The sequence below is a fragment of the Ceratotherium simum genome, chromosome 2, assembly GCF_057802395.1.
Source record: "Ceratotherium simum simum isolate JZ-2026a chromosome 2, ASM5780239v1, whole genome shotgun sequence".
Lineage (NCBI taxonomy): Eukaryota > Metazoa > Chordata > Mammalia > Perissodactyla > Rhinocerotidae > Ceratotherium > Ceratotherium simum.
Window position 1 is genome coordinate 42,237,946 of NC_141901.1, and position 17,190 is coordinate 42,255,135.

The window sequence follows — 17,190 nt, forward strand, 5'->3', positions numbered from 1 at the left end:
TACTTCCCTGACAACAGCTCTAAACATCATCTCTTCTGCCTTTCACCAGACATGACACTCAATAAACTTTTTTGTCCTTTCTCCTCTGCTTATGTCAGAGGCAAGGGGAAGATCTAAATGGAAAAGTGAAGAGCTATAATAAGCATGGAGAATCAGGGATTTTCTACAAATAGCTTTCTTTACCAACCAATCAACAGGCTGGAAACTGAGACTGTTTCCCCTCCCCCACCTTAATAAAATCACCTTACTGAAAAGTTAACAGTTCTTTGACTATGCTGGGGTTTGACTGAAAAGGCCACCCTCCACCCTTCATCCACAGCACAACATTGGCTCCTAGTGTCCAGAAAGACATGCACGGAAAGAACGCCAGAGTTAGCTAAAGAAATACCACAGTTTATTGAAGACTACAAATATTTTTGTTACAAGTTGAAACTACATGCCTTCCAGAAATCAAAAGCAACAGCAGGTGTGTGCATTGATGCTTCGGAGGTGCTGCACCGCTTGAACTTGAAATGGGTAAGACAGGGTCAGACACATGGGGGAGAGGGAAATGGGGGAAGGGCAAGTTCAAAAGCCCAGAAGATATCCACCAACTCATTTCCCCAAGCCACGCAGGCCATGGCCTCAGCTCAGCAGGCTCTCCTCAGTGGTCTGGTTTCTGAAACAAGACTTCAGTGCAAATTTATACACACACACAAAACATAGCCCCCAGCCTTGGGCCAAATTAGCTCTCTGCCGTCCAGAAATGCTTGTAAGGGGGTGGATATTTTCTTCCTAAAAGGAATCAAATACATAAAAATAAATGAATTTAGAGGTTGATGAGGAATGGGATAACAAGAGCCCTCTGTGGGACTGGGAACTGGGGGTTCTCAAAGGGCTGTTATACCAGGTTTCTGAAATCTTAAGGGAGGTAAGAAGCTAGGATTTCCAGAATCAGGTATGCCATTCTCTTATATTATCCATCACCTACCTCTTAAAATTCTTGAACCTGGTCTAGCTAAGATTTAATCTAATATTCTCAGAATGGGGCCACTCCAAGTCAAAAAGCTTATAATCCTCCCCACCAAGAATTAGGGTGGATCTTGCTCAATGAGCCACAAGGAGTCTAGGTATTAAATCTCAATGGGGTGTCTCAGGATTTCTTTAGCTGAAATCCTGACCCACTCTAAGTCATACAGCACAGTTCAAAGCTCCACGTGGCTGTTAGTTCCCAGACCTGTGGCTCTCTGTGCTCAGCTCAGTTTCCCAATTATTGAAAACCTTGGGCGATATACCCACCTGGAGCCCACACTAGGGTGAAGAATACAGGTGCAGCTCCATCCAAACCACCAGGAAACCAGAACAGCTGAGAATTTTGAAGGATAACCTTCAACCCCAAGCCCTAGCAATTGCAACCTCCTCCTCCCCATATTCATCTACAAGTCACTGAAAAAAGTAGACGTAATTGTTTTATTCAAAGACTCTTTCTTACTCCTTGTCCTCCACAAATAGAGAGTAGGTGTCAGATATGGGAGGCAAAGGAGAGGCTAAGTATCTTTTAGGTCAGTACCATTCAGAGGATTCCTACATTCCCCTCCCTACCATCAATGTGCAAATGGACTTTTGCAAAGAGACCAGCCATACAAATTAAGGAACCGAAATATCCAACTCTCCCAGCCCAACTCTCACTCTGTTGAGTACTCATGCCTTACTCCTTTCTCTCCACATCTTAGGTCTTCTAGCTAGGGAGTAAAAAGGGGCCACGTAAGAAACATAGTGCTACAAAATTATTTAAGCCAAACCTACTATGGCATGCTAGCTAAGAACCCACTTAACCCTCCTATTCAGTAAATATATTCACCTTTACACTATCAGTACCTTATATATTAACACTTGCCTCCATTGACATCTCAGTAAAATCTTGGGGCTCCTTGCCCTGCTTCCCACCCAGTTTAGGCCAGCCAACGTATTCTAATAACCAACATGTGCCCCAGGGCATTCCCATCAAGAGTAGTGGATACATGTTCTAGTATCAAGCTCCTCTGTTGTTGCTGCTCAGACAGACACTCAAGTCAGTCAAACATTAACAATCAAACATGAAGCATCAGCGCACCCTCACCAACCCTATTTTCTCAAGCACCAAGTCTTCCTCTCTGAAACTCATTTAATAACATCCTACAGACACCACTGACAGCCAAGGTGAGCTTACCAGTGTTGTATCCGTGAGACCCATATCCACTTGGCTGTTGGAAAGGGGTGGCCGATGCATTCACACTGACATTCACACCATGCTGCTTGGAAGAGGTAGGAGCCACCTGAAGAGCAAAAAGGCCAGAACTGCAGTGAAACGGTAGCAGGGTACAATTCACCCCACCCGTCCTACTCCAGGGATCGGGCATTCAGATGGCTACCCACCCTGATGTAGGCTGACCACAGCTTGCTTAGTGAAATGGCCTCCCTACTGAGCCTTCTAAAATCTACCAGTGAGGTCAAGAAATGGTAGTTTGGAGGAAGAGAAAGGGGCAGTGGTAGCAGGGAATGAATGACACTCTAAGGGAATCAAAGCTGCATGGTATCACATTATCCCTTTAGCTAATTCTAAGAACAGGTAATCCCTATCCCCATACCACCAATTCCAGCCCCACTCCCTCTCCCAAGCCAGAAACAGGCCAGAGGTGGACATTATTCCTCCTCATCCATTATTAAAAAGTCATCTAGCCTTGAAAGCAACTAGGATAGTATCCAGGGCTAGGATTCCTCACCACAAGGAAAGACCAAGCCCAGGTACTCACAGGGAACACAGCAGGCCCATACTGGAAGGTGCTGGGGAGGCCCGGAACCCCTGTGTAGTATGGCAGGCTGGTGTAACTGTAGCCAGGAGGCAGCGCCGGGTTCAGGAATGTCTGCTGCGTGGTGTGGTGAGTCTGCGTCTGGTTCTGTTGGGGTTGGGCCAAGGTTGTGGCCGGGGCCGGGGAAGAGGCATCCCCACGGCCAAACTTTGTGAGGTCACCTGTGACAGGAGGGGCTAAATGTACCTGCCTCTTTCACCCCCCAACACCAATGCAGAATTACCTCTTCTGGTTTCACATGATTCCAGGAGCTCCTGTTCAAAGACTTTAAAGTTCAATTCTTTGAATTACATTTCTTGGCGGTTTCATTTAGCATTGCTCAGCACACGCTTAGCTCAGTGCTAGTCAAGGGCTAATGCTGAATGACTGTGCGACGCTGTGGCAGAGACAGGCTCCCAGAATAAAGCTCCTGCTTAATTTCTCTGTTCACTCATGTGTTTTCATCTCCCCACCACTTCCTCTCCTCCCTTCTCCTCCATGAGGAACACTCCATGCTGGACTCAAAAAACAATGATAGGTCAGGGAAAATGACAGGTCAATGAGGACAACAACAGGTCAGGCAAAAAAAGAAGGCCCATGGCCTAACAAGACAATGAGACTGCCACTGTAAGTAGGGTACAGGAGCAGAGATAAGCAGAGGAAGGCCAGTTCAACCACTGTACTTCCTGGTAAAAGCTGCATAAACCAAGTCAAGACATCATCTGGAATCACAGAAAGACAAATAGAAAGTGGAATGAGAAGGAAAAAGTTGCCACATGCCCGTCTTTAGCAGGATTTCGAATCTACCAACTCTGATTCATCATATCCATTCTATACTTTTGCTAAAAATCTTAAATCAAGTGAAAACTGGGTCCTTTCCTGCTACTCATCAGGTTTTTGCCACCAATCCCAAAACAATCTCCCTTTATTCAGCCCCATCGCAGTCCTACCAGAATAAGGGTTGCTGGCCAGGCTACCATCCCTCCCAGTCAGTGGAGTGGTAGGTGTGGGAAATGGGATGCTGTAGTAATCCTAGAAGAGAGAAACAAAAAAGCAGAGAAATAAGGGGCCGGCCCGTGGCGTACTGGTTAAGTGTGCGCGGCTCCACTGTGGTGGCCCGGGTTCGGATCCCAGGCGTGCACCGAGGCACCGCTTGTCAAGCCATGCTGTGGCGGCGTCCCATACAAAGTGGAGGAAGATGGGCACAAATGTTAGCCCAGGGCCAGTCTTTCTCAGCAAAAAAAAGAGCAGGATTAGCACGGATGTTAGCTCAGGGCTGATCTTCCTCACACACACACAAAAAAAGCAGAGAAATAAAAGAGCACAGACTAAATGCCACTTGTTCCCCAGCAGGAGTAACTCCACAGGGTGAGAAGCAGGAGAATGTTGGAGTACTGCAATTTATCCAGCCACTTATTAAGCTGGCTAGAGTTGGCAAGAACTCCAAATTACTCTCGCACACACTGTCCCCCCTGCCTGGCCATGAGCACAGTCAGGCAAGGTCTACGGGTATGCCCCCTAGAACCAGATGGACATCAAGTCCATCAGCACCAATGATATTCTGAAACCTCTAAATATTATCCCTAATAGTCTACTACTAATGAAAAAATAAATCTTCTATCTGGAAAGTAAAGTGTTTGAAACACAGAGAAAGGATCCTGCTCCAGAGTACTCTGAGTTATAGATTAGGTTAAAATTTGTTTAAAGACACCGCAACTCTCATTTAAAAAAAAAAAAAAAGTTACCTTCTGTTAGAACCACTCCCCAAGCCTCTATATTCTAATATATCTTAAATCAAAGTATGGGTTGGGAAAGAGCTAAGTCTGTGACTTATCAACTAAACATCTGAAATAATCCCCGACAATAATTTTAAGATCACTTTCTTATCCTAAGCTCTACACCACATACTCACCAATGGAAATCTTGTCTGAAGCATCTGCAAGTCATCATAACCATATACTTGTGGCTGAAAGATATAGACATGTAATAATATTAACGGGGACTGGTCATGATGGTAGTAAACCAACGAGCTAAGAGACAAGATAAATCAACAGAACACTCTTCCTCATTCCTTGGAAGAAGAGGACATAGACTATTTCCTTCAGTTTTCTTTAAAAGGAAAGAAGTAAAGTAGAAAGAGATTAAGTGACTCATGAAAAGTCTTAAAGTTTTCCTTGAGCTACATACTACTAATTCAACTAGGCTGGCCTCTGGGAAGCAGCAGAGCAGACACAAGTCATACATGAACAGCCTGCTTTACTCTCTATCCTGCCAGTCTTTGTCTCTTACATAAGCCTTCAAAATATGGCTTAAAATTTATCTCCTTCAGAAAAGATCCACATTTTACTTGTTTTCTCTGATGTCTGGGTACTAAGGTAGTGTGTTATCGTTAAAAGATGTGTAAAGTCAGGGCCAGCCCAATGGCGCAAGCGGTTAAGTGCGCGTGCTCCGCTGGAGTGGCCCGGGGTTCACCGGTCCGGATCCCGGGCGCGCACCGACGCGCTGCCTGGCAAGCCATGCTGTGGCGGCGTCCCATATAAAGTGGAGGAAGATGGGCACAGATGTTAGCCCAGGGCCAGTCTTCCTCAGCAAAAAAAGAGGAGGACTGGCAGATGTTAGCACAGGGCTGATCTCCTCATAAAAAAAAAAAAAAAAAAAAAAATGTGTAAAGTGCTATTGGATGTTTCATCTGTATGATATTCACCTAGACTCTCGAGGGCAAGAACAGGTGTCTTTTCTCCTTCATCTTAATAGGCAATGAATACACAAAGCTGATAGAAGATACACCAGGGCAACAAGCTACTACTATCAGCCACCTATTCTCAGATAGTCCCAGATGGAGTCAGGGAACTCTGCTCTGACCAGGTCAGGGCCAGGAAGGACCCTCCGAGATAAGGAATCAATCCAACTAGAGAAAATACTTCTCTAAGAAATTGAAAGGGACTCCAGGTGGACAGTCTGGCCTTTGGCTTCTAAGGTCCAGAATTTGTGTTTCACACAGAGCAAATACACAACAGAGGGCCTGGCCTCAGTTCAGTCCTTCCTCACTAAAAACTGTTATTTTTCACAAAACTACAAACATTAAAAATCTGTTTGCTTACATATGACAACTGATTCTTCATTCTGCATTTTAATTATAGTCTTCCACTGGAAGCCAGAGCTATAAAGAGTAGCCAGATCATCTTCATCTTTTAGAGAAGACCCTTCAGTCTCACTTACCGGGTAGGCATGTAACAGCCCTGGAGCCATAATATACGGATTAGGCAACAATGGCGGGACCCCAGGAGGGAGGTTGGGAGGAGCTTTTCCTAAAAGAGAAAGTACATTTTTATCCTGTCACCCAATTACTTCTCTTCTCCATCCCAAAGGAATGCCGTCTACCGTCTACACATAGGGCTACCTGAAGTCGTAGCAACTGAGCTTCGAGTCGAGGCTGTGACGGTGGAGTTGCTGCCTAGGCTGAGGCCCAAGCTACTGCCACTATTGAGACTGGAGGAGACACTGACCACTGGGGGAGGTGCAGAGACTGTACTGGACGTGGTGGAGAAAGTGCTGGAGGAAGAATGGAGATTCGCCTCACTCTCCACGCTTGTGTGCTTCAAAAAGGGGGAGCAGTGCAACAGAGAAGGAGGCAACAGTGATTAGCATCATAAGAGTTCAGGAAAGATAAACAATCCCTTCTGCTGATTATATCACCATGTCAACTTCCCAAATAAAAAGGCTGAGGCAGGGTACCAGGGTGCCCTCTGCCAAACTAATTGGAAGAAATTACTAAATATTCTCCAGCTATACATTCCCCAAGATTTATCTGATAGGAATTACAACAGACTCACTACACATCATCACCCTATTCAGAAAAGCAGCAGAGTGAGTGGGGACAAACTCCCCAGAAACCAACACTGGTTGGCAGTAAGGAGACAGAGATACTTTAGATCTGAAAAATATATCATAGCCTTCTCTCCCACTCTTCTTCACTAGTTCAGCACAAGAAGCCAGTTGATGGGCTAGAAGTACAAGTTCTAACGAACTTCAAACTGAAATAGTGTATTTGAGAAAAGAGAGGCTCCTAAGAAAGCCTTAGCCCTCATTATCCTCCCTCAGTTTCTGGCAAACCACACACCTTTGCCTAAAATGGTTCCTTTTTAAGTTAGTTGTCTTCCTTACCATCTCAGCTTAATTTCACAAATAGTTGTTACAAATGACAACAGTGAAATTAATTCTTCGACCAAAAGCTCTCATCTGGCCTCTACTTTCATAGGATGCCCAAACTCACATTGATTATTTTCAGGACTCATGTTCAGCGTACCTCAGACCAAGGAATGAGAATGGCTATACAAGTTAGAAAGGGATGATCTTACAGAATTTATCATAGCATACAAAGCTGCACCCAGCTTCAGTGTTTAAAAAAAAAGTCACGTAAAGATTCAGGAAAGTCACTTCCAGGCTTTTGAGAACTGGCCCACAGCTCTGCAATATTTCTGGATTTTTCTGTCTCTCTTGGCTTTAAACATCCTTTTACTCCTTCCTTGCAACCTCAGATCAATTATCATTTTGCCAGGTCATGAAAAAATTTTCAAGAATCCTTTCTTGGGAGAATCTTATAGTTGGATAGTTGTAAGTATAAGAAAACCACACTTCCACTTTTACAGCATCATGCTTACCAAAAGAGTGGATGTTGAAGTGCGCCCAGAAGATGTTGATGATGAAAGGGTATTCTGCTGAGTAGATAACGTGCTGTAAGGAAAAAGAGGTTGCCATCAGCCACAGTGCTATGGTTACCTGACATGGAGCTTCAGTCAAAAATATAGACAGGGAAATAAGGCAGAATATGAGACCAAGGAGATCTGACATCATATGATAAGCACAACGGCCAGCCACGGGTAGTGAGCAGTTAAAGCAGGAATGGAGGTTGAAAAGGGAAAATAAGCCTCCTCTGTTTTTACTTCTCATAGCTTTTAGGTCATCCGCTTAGCTCATGTGGTCTCTGCCAGGTAGAATGTAAGACAGAACCAGAGAGCTCTGTTATGGCTACTCACCAACCCCATGCTCCACTCTCACCCCAAATCACCTGTTGTGTTGTGTGGTGGTAGTATTTGGAATCTCCTCACTGTGGCTCAAGCCACCCAACGAGGAGGAGTGCTGATTGGTTGTCGTCAGTAAGGAAGCTGCAGATACCGTTTCACTGAGAGGGGGGATGCTAGAAGTGGAAGGTGAGTCAGATTTCACTGCAGAGCCTGTAGCACCTGGAAATAAAGAAAGGAATTCACCTCATCAGAGGAAAGGAAATGTCTATAAGAAACGAAGAGGTGACCACAGTCCTAGGGTGTCCCCAAGACAAGAGTGAGTTATTTAGTGATGAACTGTGTTTAAGTGGAATCTTTTCTTTTTTAAATTCCAACCATTTCACAGCACTCATCTCATTTGTCCAATCAAGAGGATTATCACTGTTTTAAGACAGAGAACCTGAAACTCAGTATAGTTTGAGATTAAACAGCAAGGAAGAGCCACGCTAAGACTATAACCAGAAGTTTTGATCATTGAACCAGGGCTCTTTTCACTACAATCTAAGAAATGCAAAAATATTAAAAGGGGAGGGAAAACACTACAACTCAGAGGAAAAAGCCTGGAGAACACTCACCTTCAACAGATTGCGTGGTCTGTAACTGCGTGGCCTGCACAGAACTGAAGCCATTCTGGTACAAAACAGGAGTAAGAAACAAACTCAAGTGAATAGGTCAAGTTAGCACTGTCTCAGTTTAATTTCCACCAACAAACCTTTCAGAGAAATTCTGCAAGTTAACCAAAAGATTAACATAATGCAGACCACCCAAACAAAGTAACAAAAATTAAAACAATAAAAACAAGATATACCAACCCTGTGTGACTCAAGGCAAAAGGCGGCAACCCTCAAACTACTGAAGAGATCCCACACCCAAAATAGGTACAGGGAAGACCCAAATCCAGTGATCCCTGGAGGAGGATGTGGGAGTAACACAGTTCAGCCAAACCACCTATTCTGCTGGCTGCATCTGACAGTCACTCCACATCACCTCTGGGCATATGCTGTCCCCCTCAACAAGCCAACACATAGCAAGGTGAGGTCTAGTGCTATGCACCCAGAAGTCTAGCAATCAGATCTTCCAAGAGAAAACAGGTACATACAACTGATGCTACTAGAAAGAATGAATCTTCAGTACAAACAGAATGGTTTTCTGGCTCTGAGTGTCGAGGCTTGCTGAAAAGAACTTTTTTATTTCATCAACCACAAAAATGTGCTTTATTCAGCTTCTCAATCAGCATTTCCAAGGTGTCTTAGCACAATTTGTCAGGAAGTAAAACACTAATATTTAAAGGACTTTGCTCATTATTCTCCGAACCAATGCCCTGGGGCTCATGAAGCCACTACCTTTGCCTGAGTCAGGTCCTTTTGTGGTGATGAAGAGATGGAGCTGGGGTACCGCCGAGTCTGTGTGGATCTCTGTTCATATAGAGGGCCCTGAGCATTATTTTGGGAGGTATAGGTTGTCGACTGAATTGGGCCACTCTGATAACCGGACTCCTGACTCTGGTTAGATGAAATCGTGGATGAAGATTCACTGTGGGGAATGGAGAAGGCAAATCTCAGAGAAACAAAACAGAGAAGATCCACTGATTCTAAGGAAACGACAGAGATCTACTACTAAAGTAAGTTGATTACAATCAAAAAGAAAATTTCTAGCAACAAATAAAACAAACTGCCACAATCTTCTCCTGACAGCAGTAGGAATTTCCACATGCTACAGAGCAAGGAATCTGAACTAAGAATGGAGTTTTAAAACATTTTCAACTCTTAAAGGAAGAGAAAAAATTTCATATTCCCCTACGTTCTGCTGTCATAAGAAAAAGAGGTTAAAGGTCAGGAGAAAGGATACACTACTCTTGGTCCCTTCAACACATCATAACGTGAACCCTAAGCATGGAAAAAGTCATCTTTTCCTCAGATTCATTTTAAGGAGTTCTGAGCTCCTGGCTCTCTCAAAAAGCCGATTAGATATAAGGTTACTGGTAGAACTCCCCTGAGAGGAACTTTTAAAATATTCACATGCATTAATGGCAATTACGATTCAAGAGACCTAGGCTAAGGCCAGACATTTATATTTTTAAATTCTAAGGATTGAGAAAAACAGCCTAGTCCCTTGAAATTCCTCCAGGATTTTCTATTGCTTAAGATGGCCCTCCCTGATAGCTATCAGAGAAGGTAGGAAAGGTTCTATTGATTTGTGTAATATATCAATGCTACTTCCTTCCTAGGAGTTCAAAGTTATACCCTTCAAAGGCATAAGTCCCACACCAAAAGGCTAAAAAGTGTCAAAAGCATTTTTAGCTATGGCAGATGCCAAGGTACTCTCCATTAGAGGTGCTGTACACATCTCTAAGAACTGTGCTTAGACATTCTAGTACTCAAGGGGTATATTTCTATCTGTTGAGAGTTACAGGTAGTCCTAGTAACAGTATTTTAATAATTTTATTTATTTATTTTTTCCCCCAAAGCCCCAGTACATAGTTGTATGTCATAGCTGCACATCCTTCTAGTTTCTGTATGTGGGACACGGCCTCAGCATGGCCGGAGAAGCAGTGCGTCGGTGCGCACCCAGGATCCGAACCTGGGCCGCCAGCAGTGGAGCGCAAGCACTTAACCGCTAAGCTATGGGGCCGGCCCATAACAGTATTTTAAAATGCTCAAAAAAATGGTACAATTGGCTACTTTCCCCTCACTCAGTCAGAGGCTTGGCCTCTCCAGAATTCTAGGAATCAGCATGAGATTTAGAAAAAGTGGTAAAAGCCTAATAAAATAAATCTTATGACTGATATTTCCTCTACCTGGCCGTGCTGGTATAGAGGCTACTTGGAGCCTGGCTTGAAGAGGCGCTCGTGGTAGGGGTGGACTCATAATCAGAAAGGACAGGCTCTGACCCAAACTGCAACGCCCCAAACTGCAGGTTTAGCCCTGAGATATCTGCTGAGCCAGGCATCTCCACAGCCAGAGCAGGAATCTGTAGAGAAGAGAAAGTAATGGTTTATTGCAACCTTACTGTAAAACTAATAAAAAACTTTTGCTTCAAATTTCCAAGCTATACCCTTATAATCTTAATCCCAAATCCCACACCCCACTGCCCTAAAATAATATCTATCTAAAAGTTTAAGTACCTTAGAAGTCAAGGAGGCTTTTTTCTTCTGCTGTTTCAGTTTTTGCTGGGCCGGCTGAGGGCTGGAGGACTGGTTGTCTGAAGACCCAGGAGACATTTGTGGAGCGGAGGTGGATTTGCTTGGCAGAGGAGAAGAGGGAGGTGGAGGTGCAGCCGTGGAGGTAGCCACTGCGGGTGGCTTCTCCTGAAGGAACACCTCCATCATGGTTGAAGATGGGGTGAAAGTCTGGCGTTTTGTAAAGGGGCTGTGCACTGTTGAATCATTTGGGTTCTTTAAATCTGCACGAGGAAATCCAATATGTATGAGGCCAGAGATGCTGATGAACAGCAAAAAACGCTATTATCCTGCTCTAGAGCCATGAATTAGGCCCTCAGGAATCAGAACTAATCAGAAGACCTAAAAGGTCTTCTTTTAGGGCCTAACCTCGTTTATATAGGTGACAATCACTGGATCATATTTGTTCTCAAGTAGAGCCTAATCGAATCAACACTATGACCCTGCCTATGTAAGACAGGAATCTAGGAACTGTCCATGTTTAGAGTATAAGGTCCTAAAATGGCCAAGTCCATGAATGTTTCCAAAGGCAATATGCTGTTTTCAAACACTAACGATAAATCTAGGGAGAACCCAAAAAATCCCCAGGTCACCAGAAGACTGTAACTATGTATATGGCTAAATTTGATGTAAGACATCCCCAGCCTCAACTTTTTATTATTCCCCAGCTTCCTGAACTCAGCCTATCTAACTACGGGAAATCAGTGTGGGAAACTAGCCAGTTGGCTGCCCTTCTCCTCACTTCAGGACACATTCTCCCCGCTCACTCCTGCCACTCTCTTGACAGTAATGCTCTAATGCTCAAAGAATTCAAATCACTTTCCATCTTTCTCACCATACTGCACCAGCGACGGGGATTGTGTGGTGGAGCCCATGTCCCAAGAGGAGGTGGTGGTGGTTCCAGATTGAGAATGCTGAGCTGCCAACTGAGCCAGGGCCTGAGCAGTCTTGAATTGCTCTAAGAACTGGGAGCCTGTGGTGCTGCCGCCTTTAGCTTCACCAACATCACCAAATCCTTTCCCTAACATGCTCACCTGTAGATCAACACATAGATTAGAGAAATCTACAGCCTGCAATCTTGTTCAGCTACTCAAAAAGACACTTATTCAGGATGAGAGCCAGTACAGATCAGACAAGTACACAATGTCACCAGACTGAATATACACTATAGCCCATTACAGCACACGCTCTGGAGTGAGACTGTCTAGATTCAAATCCTGGCTATGCAATTGTGGAAAAATTACTTGTAATTTCTCTGAACCTCACTTTCCTCATCTGAAAACAGAAATAAAAGTAGTACCTCGTAAAGTTGTAGGATTAAACAAATATTGTACATGAAGCATTAACTATGTGCTATGCACACAGTAAGCACTCAAAAAAATGAGAACCGGGGCCGGCCCAGTGGCGCAAGCGGTTGGGTGCGCACGTTCCTCTGTGGCGGCCCGGGGTTCGCCAGTTCGGATCCCGGGTGCGCACCAATGCACCGCTTGTCAAGCCATGCTGTGGCGGCGTCCCATATAAAGTGGAGGAAGATGGGCATGGATGTTAGCCCAGGGCCAGTCTTCCTCAGCAAAAAAGAGGAGGATCGGCAATGGATGTTAGCTCAGAGCTGGTCCTCCTCACAAAAAAAAAAAAAATAATAAAAAAAAAAATGAGAACCATTAAAATTTACACCATTACCATCGCTTCCTCCTCCCTCCTTCTCAAGGATAAAGCTCTAATGATTAGAGGGTTTTTTCCCCCCTTTTAAAGTTTTAAATTGGGGCTGGCCCCATGGCTTAGTGGTTAAGTTTGGCGCACTCCACTTCAGTGGCCCGGGTTTGTGGGTTTGGATCCCAGGCATGGACCTACACCACTTGTCAGCCATGCTGTGGTGGCGACCCACATACAAAATAGAGGAAGATTGGCACAGATGTTAGCTCAGGGCCAATCTTCCTCAAGCAAAAAAAAAAGAGAAGATTGGCAACAGGTGTTAGCTCAGGGCGAATCTTCCTCAGCAAAAGAAAAGGAAAAAAAAAAAGAATGAAAAAAAATAAAGTCAACCAATGTTTGATTATTAAATTAACATGAAGGTAATACAAAATTTCACTTTATGGGGCCGGCCCCATGGTGTAGTGGTTAAGCACATGCGCTCCACTGCTGGCGGCCCGGGTTTGGATCCCGGGCGCACACTGATGCACCACTTGTCAGGCCGTGCTGTAGCAGTGTCATATATAAAGTGGAGGAAGATGGGCACGGATGTTAGCCCAGGGCCAGTCTTCCTCAGCAAAAAGAGGAGGACTGGCATGGATCTTAGCTCGGGGCTGATCTTCCTCACAAAAAAACATAAAATAAATTTCACTTTAGCCATTAAGGGTCCTTGCCCCTTCCACTAACAGCTCAAAAGGGACAAAAACAACTAACCAGAGCCTCATCTCAATGCTGCTAATAACCAGCATAGAGGCAAACAAGAAAAGTTAAGGGGCCATTCCAACTTCTGCAGTAGACAGTCAAAAAATGAGTCAATATGATTTGTTTTCTCTATGTGTATCCAAGTTCTATAGGGTAATCATGATAACAAAGCAAAATTTACTCTCAATGCTTTTGGGGGATTCTCCCCATTCCCTACTACCAAGTAAAACTACCAGCCTAGTCCAGAAGATGAACCACGTGGCCTTAACTATTCAAAAAACCTCCACAGAGATTTATTCTAGTCTTCTTTAGGTTCTTATTCAACTACATCATCATCATCATCATCATCATCATCAACAGAGCGCAGTGCTTATACAAAACCAGTCTGTCCAACTCAGGTTAAGGCATTTTTTTCCACTTTAGCCTATATCCCAAGATTATACAAACAAAAACAAAAGCACTAGAAGTCTAGTTATAGTATGGGATTGTGGCAGAGAGATGATCTCACGCAGCAATGATTATCAAATATTCTGCAAGTGCAAAGCATTATATTAAAGGCACAGAAAACTAATTTTCATATGTTATACATGATAATTAATAAGGGAGTGCCCATATTATTTACACCTATTAAATTTTAAGGGCAATTAATCCTCTAACGTTTATTCTCAATGGAAAAGAAACTATATTAAATAGCATACTGATTAATACAAGTAATGAGAAAGAACAGAACAGTATTTATATTTAGTTTAACATATCATGTGACACACATTAAATAGAATGTTAGGTTAAAGTGGAAGTATGTTGAAAACTTATTTTTGATGGCAGAATTTGGATTTGGTTGTAAGTTTTCACAATTCCAAACATTAAAAAGGCAATTAAGGGGGCAGGCCCGGGGTGGCGTAGCGGTTAAGTGCGCATGCTCCACTGCTGGCAGCCCAGGTTTGGATCCCAGGCACGCACTGATGCACTGCTTGTCAGGCCATCCTGTGGCGGCGTCCCATATAAAGTAGAGGAAGACAGGCACAGATGTTAGCACAGGGCCAATCTTCCTCAGCAAAAAGAGGAGGATTGGCATGGATGTTAGCTCAGGCATGATCTTCCTCACAAAAATAAAATAAAAAGGCAATTAAAAGAGACACAGCACTGAGCCACATTTTTCTAGTCATATATCTTAGGGGTTGGTAGTTATTTCCTCATCTTCCTTATACCTTCTTATGGCCTTTGTCACATTTTGTTTCTTCTTTTTCTTTTTAATCCCAACACTCCTCTACCTTTCCCTTCTCCCCCACCTTTTCTTCACCTGTCATCTTTCATATACAGCAGAACATCAACCACTAAATTACTATTAATACAAAAAAAATTTTAAGACAAGTTAAAAACTGACATGGATCACAGGCTAGCTCAGCACTTTTCTAGTTAAAATAACTAGTATAACCCTACTACTGGAAAAATAAAATTATATGCACACATCTGGTCTCCTACCTCTTACAACTATAATATCCCTCCACCAAAAAATAAACAAAAAGACAAGAAAGGAAAAGCAGAGGAAAAAAAGAGAGCAGTACTTCTTACAATTTACTGACAATAAGAAAATTGGTCCTTGCATCATCTTTGTTTCGCTTAAATGATTCGTTGGCTATAGTTAATGACCTTGAATTTTTTTAATGTTCCGAATCAACAAGTCACGTCCCATAAGTGTTCTAAGATATTAATAAATAATACCACTACTGCCTCTACATTTGTATATCCCTTACTCATTATCTTATCTTCCTAAAGTCCTGTGAGATAGGCAGAGTAGGCACTTACCCCCACTTAGAGAAAGGGGCAAACAGCTAGTTGGTGGGCAGATTCAGGAAGACCCCAAGTTTTTGGAAGTGTGGTCCAGAAATATCTGGTTTAAATACATATATACGGCAATTATGCTGTATCAAGAAATGGGGGGGCCAGCACAGTGGTATAGCAGTTAAGTTCGTGCGCTTCACTTCAGTGGCCCGGGGTTCGCAAGTTCGGATCCTGGGAGCACACCGATGCACCACTTGTCAAGCCATGCTGTGGCAGCATCCCATATCAAGTAAAGGAAGATAGGGAGGAATGTCAGCACAGGGCCAACCTTCCACAGCAAAAAGAGGAGGATTGGCAACGGATGTTAGCTCAGGGCTAATCTTCCTCACAAAAAAAAAGAAATAGGGAACTGTTACAACCTCTCATCAAAGTTTTAATCAGGTCTGCAAAAGGATTAAAATTTGTTGATGTTACTGACTTTCTCTCATCAAGAGTAATAGCAAACAATGTTCAGCACAACGAGTATTCAACAAATGATGTTAACTCATTTTTATAAGACAATTCAGTCTGTCCAAAGCTAGGTCCTCTCCAAGCCACCGTCTACTACCCAATTCGACATCTCTACACCCAAGTCTGCTTAGGATGACAAGAGAGGATGCTTTACCCTGCCCCAAACCTCTGTCACCGGAAGGAATTATGGTATGCATGTGCTGGGGTCAGCAGGAAAGTTTGGTTAGGAGACACTAAACTTACTACTTACCATACTGTGATGAGAAAATGTATTCCCTGAAGCAGGCTGTGATATGGCACTCTGCTTCGAGTTACTGAACACCAGAGGCTGGGCAAGAGAAGGAGCCTGAGATGGATCCAGATTAGATGAATCATTCTCCATTGAAGATGGTGTCTTCCCCAACAGAACAGCAAGGTCAATTCTATTGGAGAGGATATGGGATCTTGATGAATAATGACTGAACATTCTAGCATTCCCCAACACCTGACTCAGATTACGGTAAGATCAAAATGAAGTCGCTCCCCAGAAACACAAAGCTCTGAAATGCTTAATTTACCAAAATAACTGACGTATAAGAGCCACTACAGTACCTAGCTGTGCCCCAATGATGTTACCCACCATAATAATGTCTTTAAATATTTTATTTTAGTAATATTAATTTAATAAAATATCAAATGCTAGTTTTAATACAGCAGCTCAATAATTGGGCCAAAATTTACAAATTTTTACCCATGATTTTAATACTGAATATCTGTCATTACCAATATCTAATATATAAAACCATATACTAGGGCCGGCCCTGTGGCTTAGTGGTTAAGTGCGTGCTCTCTGATGCTGGCGGCCCGGGTTCGGATCCCGGGCGCACACTGGCGCACTGCTTCTCCGGCCATGCTGAGGCTGCATCCCACATACGGCAACTAGAAGGCTGTGCAACTATGACATACAACTATCTACTGGGGCTTTGGGGGGAAAATAAATAAATAAATCTTTAAAAAAAAAAAAAAAAAACAAAAAACCATATACTAGAACACTGGCATCTCCAAGTGGCTTTGGAACAAGAAGGGTTTGGGGAATTTTTTTCTCAACTTTTATAAAATTTCATAACTTACCTGTGGTATAATAAAAGTATACAGTTGGGCTTTGCCTCTAGTTCTTGGCAGAGAGCTCCCTTAAAATTTCCTGAGTGATAGGAGTATCTTTTTTTATTCCTAATGAGCCCCTTTCAACCATAGTTTATGCTAACGAGGTTACTCAGTGCCTGACCAACGCCCACCCTCCCCCACAAACCACACAGCTTCAGGAAGGGGGTTGGTCACCAGAAACACCAAGAATGTCATTAGAGAGTTGGAAATTTCAGCCCCACCACACTCCACACACTTCTAGGGAGGGAAGGGGAGCTGGGGATTGAATTCAATTGCCAATAACTTAATCAATCATCCCTATACAATGAAATTTTGA

At 43.4% G+C, this 17,190-nt stretch overlaps 1 protein-coding gene and 1 non-coding gene across 27 annotated transcripts in view; both read right to left on the minus strand.

Moving 5' to 3' along the window:
- Positions 1 to 17,190, minus strand: part of UBAP2L (ubiquitin associated protein 2 like) — a 43,006-nt gene that overhangs the window by 6,680 nt on the left and 19,136 nt on the right. For 20 of the 26 annotated variants that reach the window (XM_087442626.1, XM_087442657.1, XM_087442677.1 and 17 more), the window contains exons 11-24: positions 15,982 to 16,153; positions 11,884 to 12,082; positions 10,995 to 11,272; positions 10,668 to 10,840; positions 9,214 to 9,403; positions 8,446 to 8,500; positions 7,876 to 8,050; positions 7,469 to 7,541; positions 6,208 to 6,403; positions 6,027 to 6,115; positions 4,720 to 4,773; positions 3,758 to 3,839; positions 2,772 to 2,989; positions 2,189 to 2,294 (exon numbers count right to left, since the gene is read on the minus strand). In XM_087442626.1, the coding sequence (XP_087298752.1) occupies positions 2,189 to 2,294; positions 2,772 to 2,989; positions 3,758 to 3,839; positions 4,720 to 4,773; positions 6,027 to 6,115; positions 6,208 to 6,403; positions 7,469 to 7,541; positions 7,876 to 8,050; positions 8,446 to 8,500; positions 9,214 to 9,403; positions 10,668 to 10,840; positions 10,995 to 11,272; positions 11,884 to 12,082; positions 15,982 to 16,153 (2,060 nt within the window). Of the gene's footprint in view, positions 1 to 372; positions 775 to 1,278; positions 1,346 to 1,668; positions 1,722 to 2,188; positions 2,295 to 2,771; positions 2,990 to 3,757; positions 3,840 to 4,719; positions 4,774 to 6,026; positions 6,116 to 6,207; positions 6,404 to 7,468; positions 7,542 to 7,875; positions 8,051 to 8,445; positions 8,501 to 9,213; positions 9,404 to 10,667; positions 10,841 to 10,994; positions 11,273 to 11,883; positions 12,083 to 15,981; positions 16,154 to 17,190 lie in introns of those variants that run through there. The other 6 variants (XM_087442709.1, XM_087442706.1, XM_087442697.1 and 3 more) reach the window with 4 other exon arrangements.
- On the minus strand, positions 4,189 to 4,324 carry LOC147917927 (small nucleolar RNA SNORA58). The gene has a single exon (XR_015549373.1). It is a non-coding gene; the product is annotated as a small nucleolar RNA SNORA58 (small nucleolar RNA).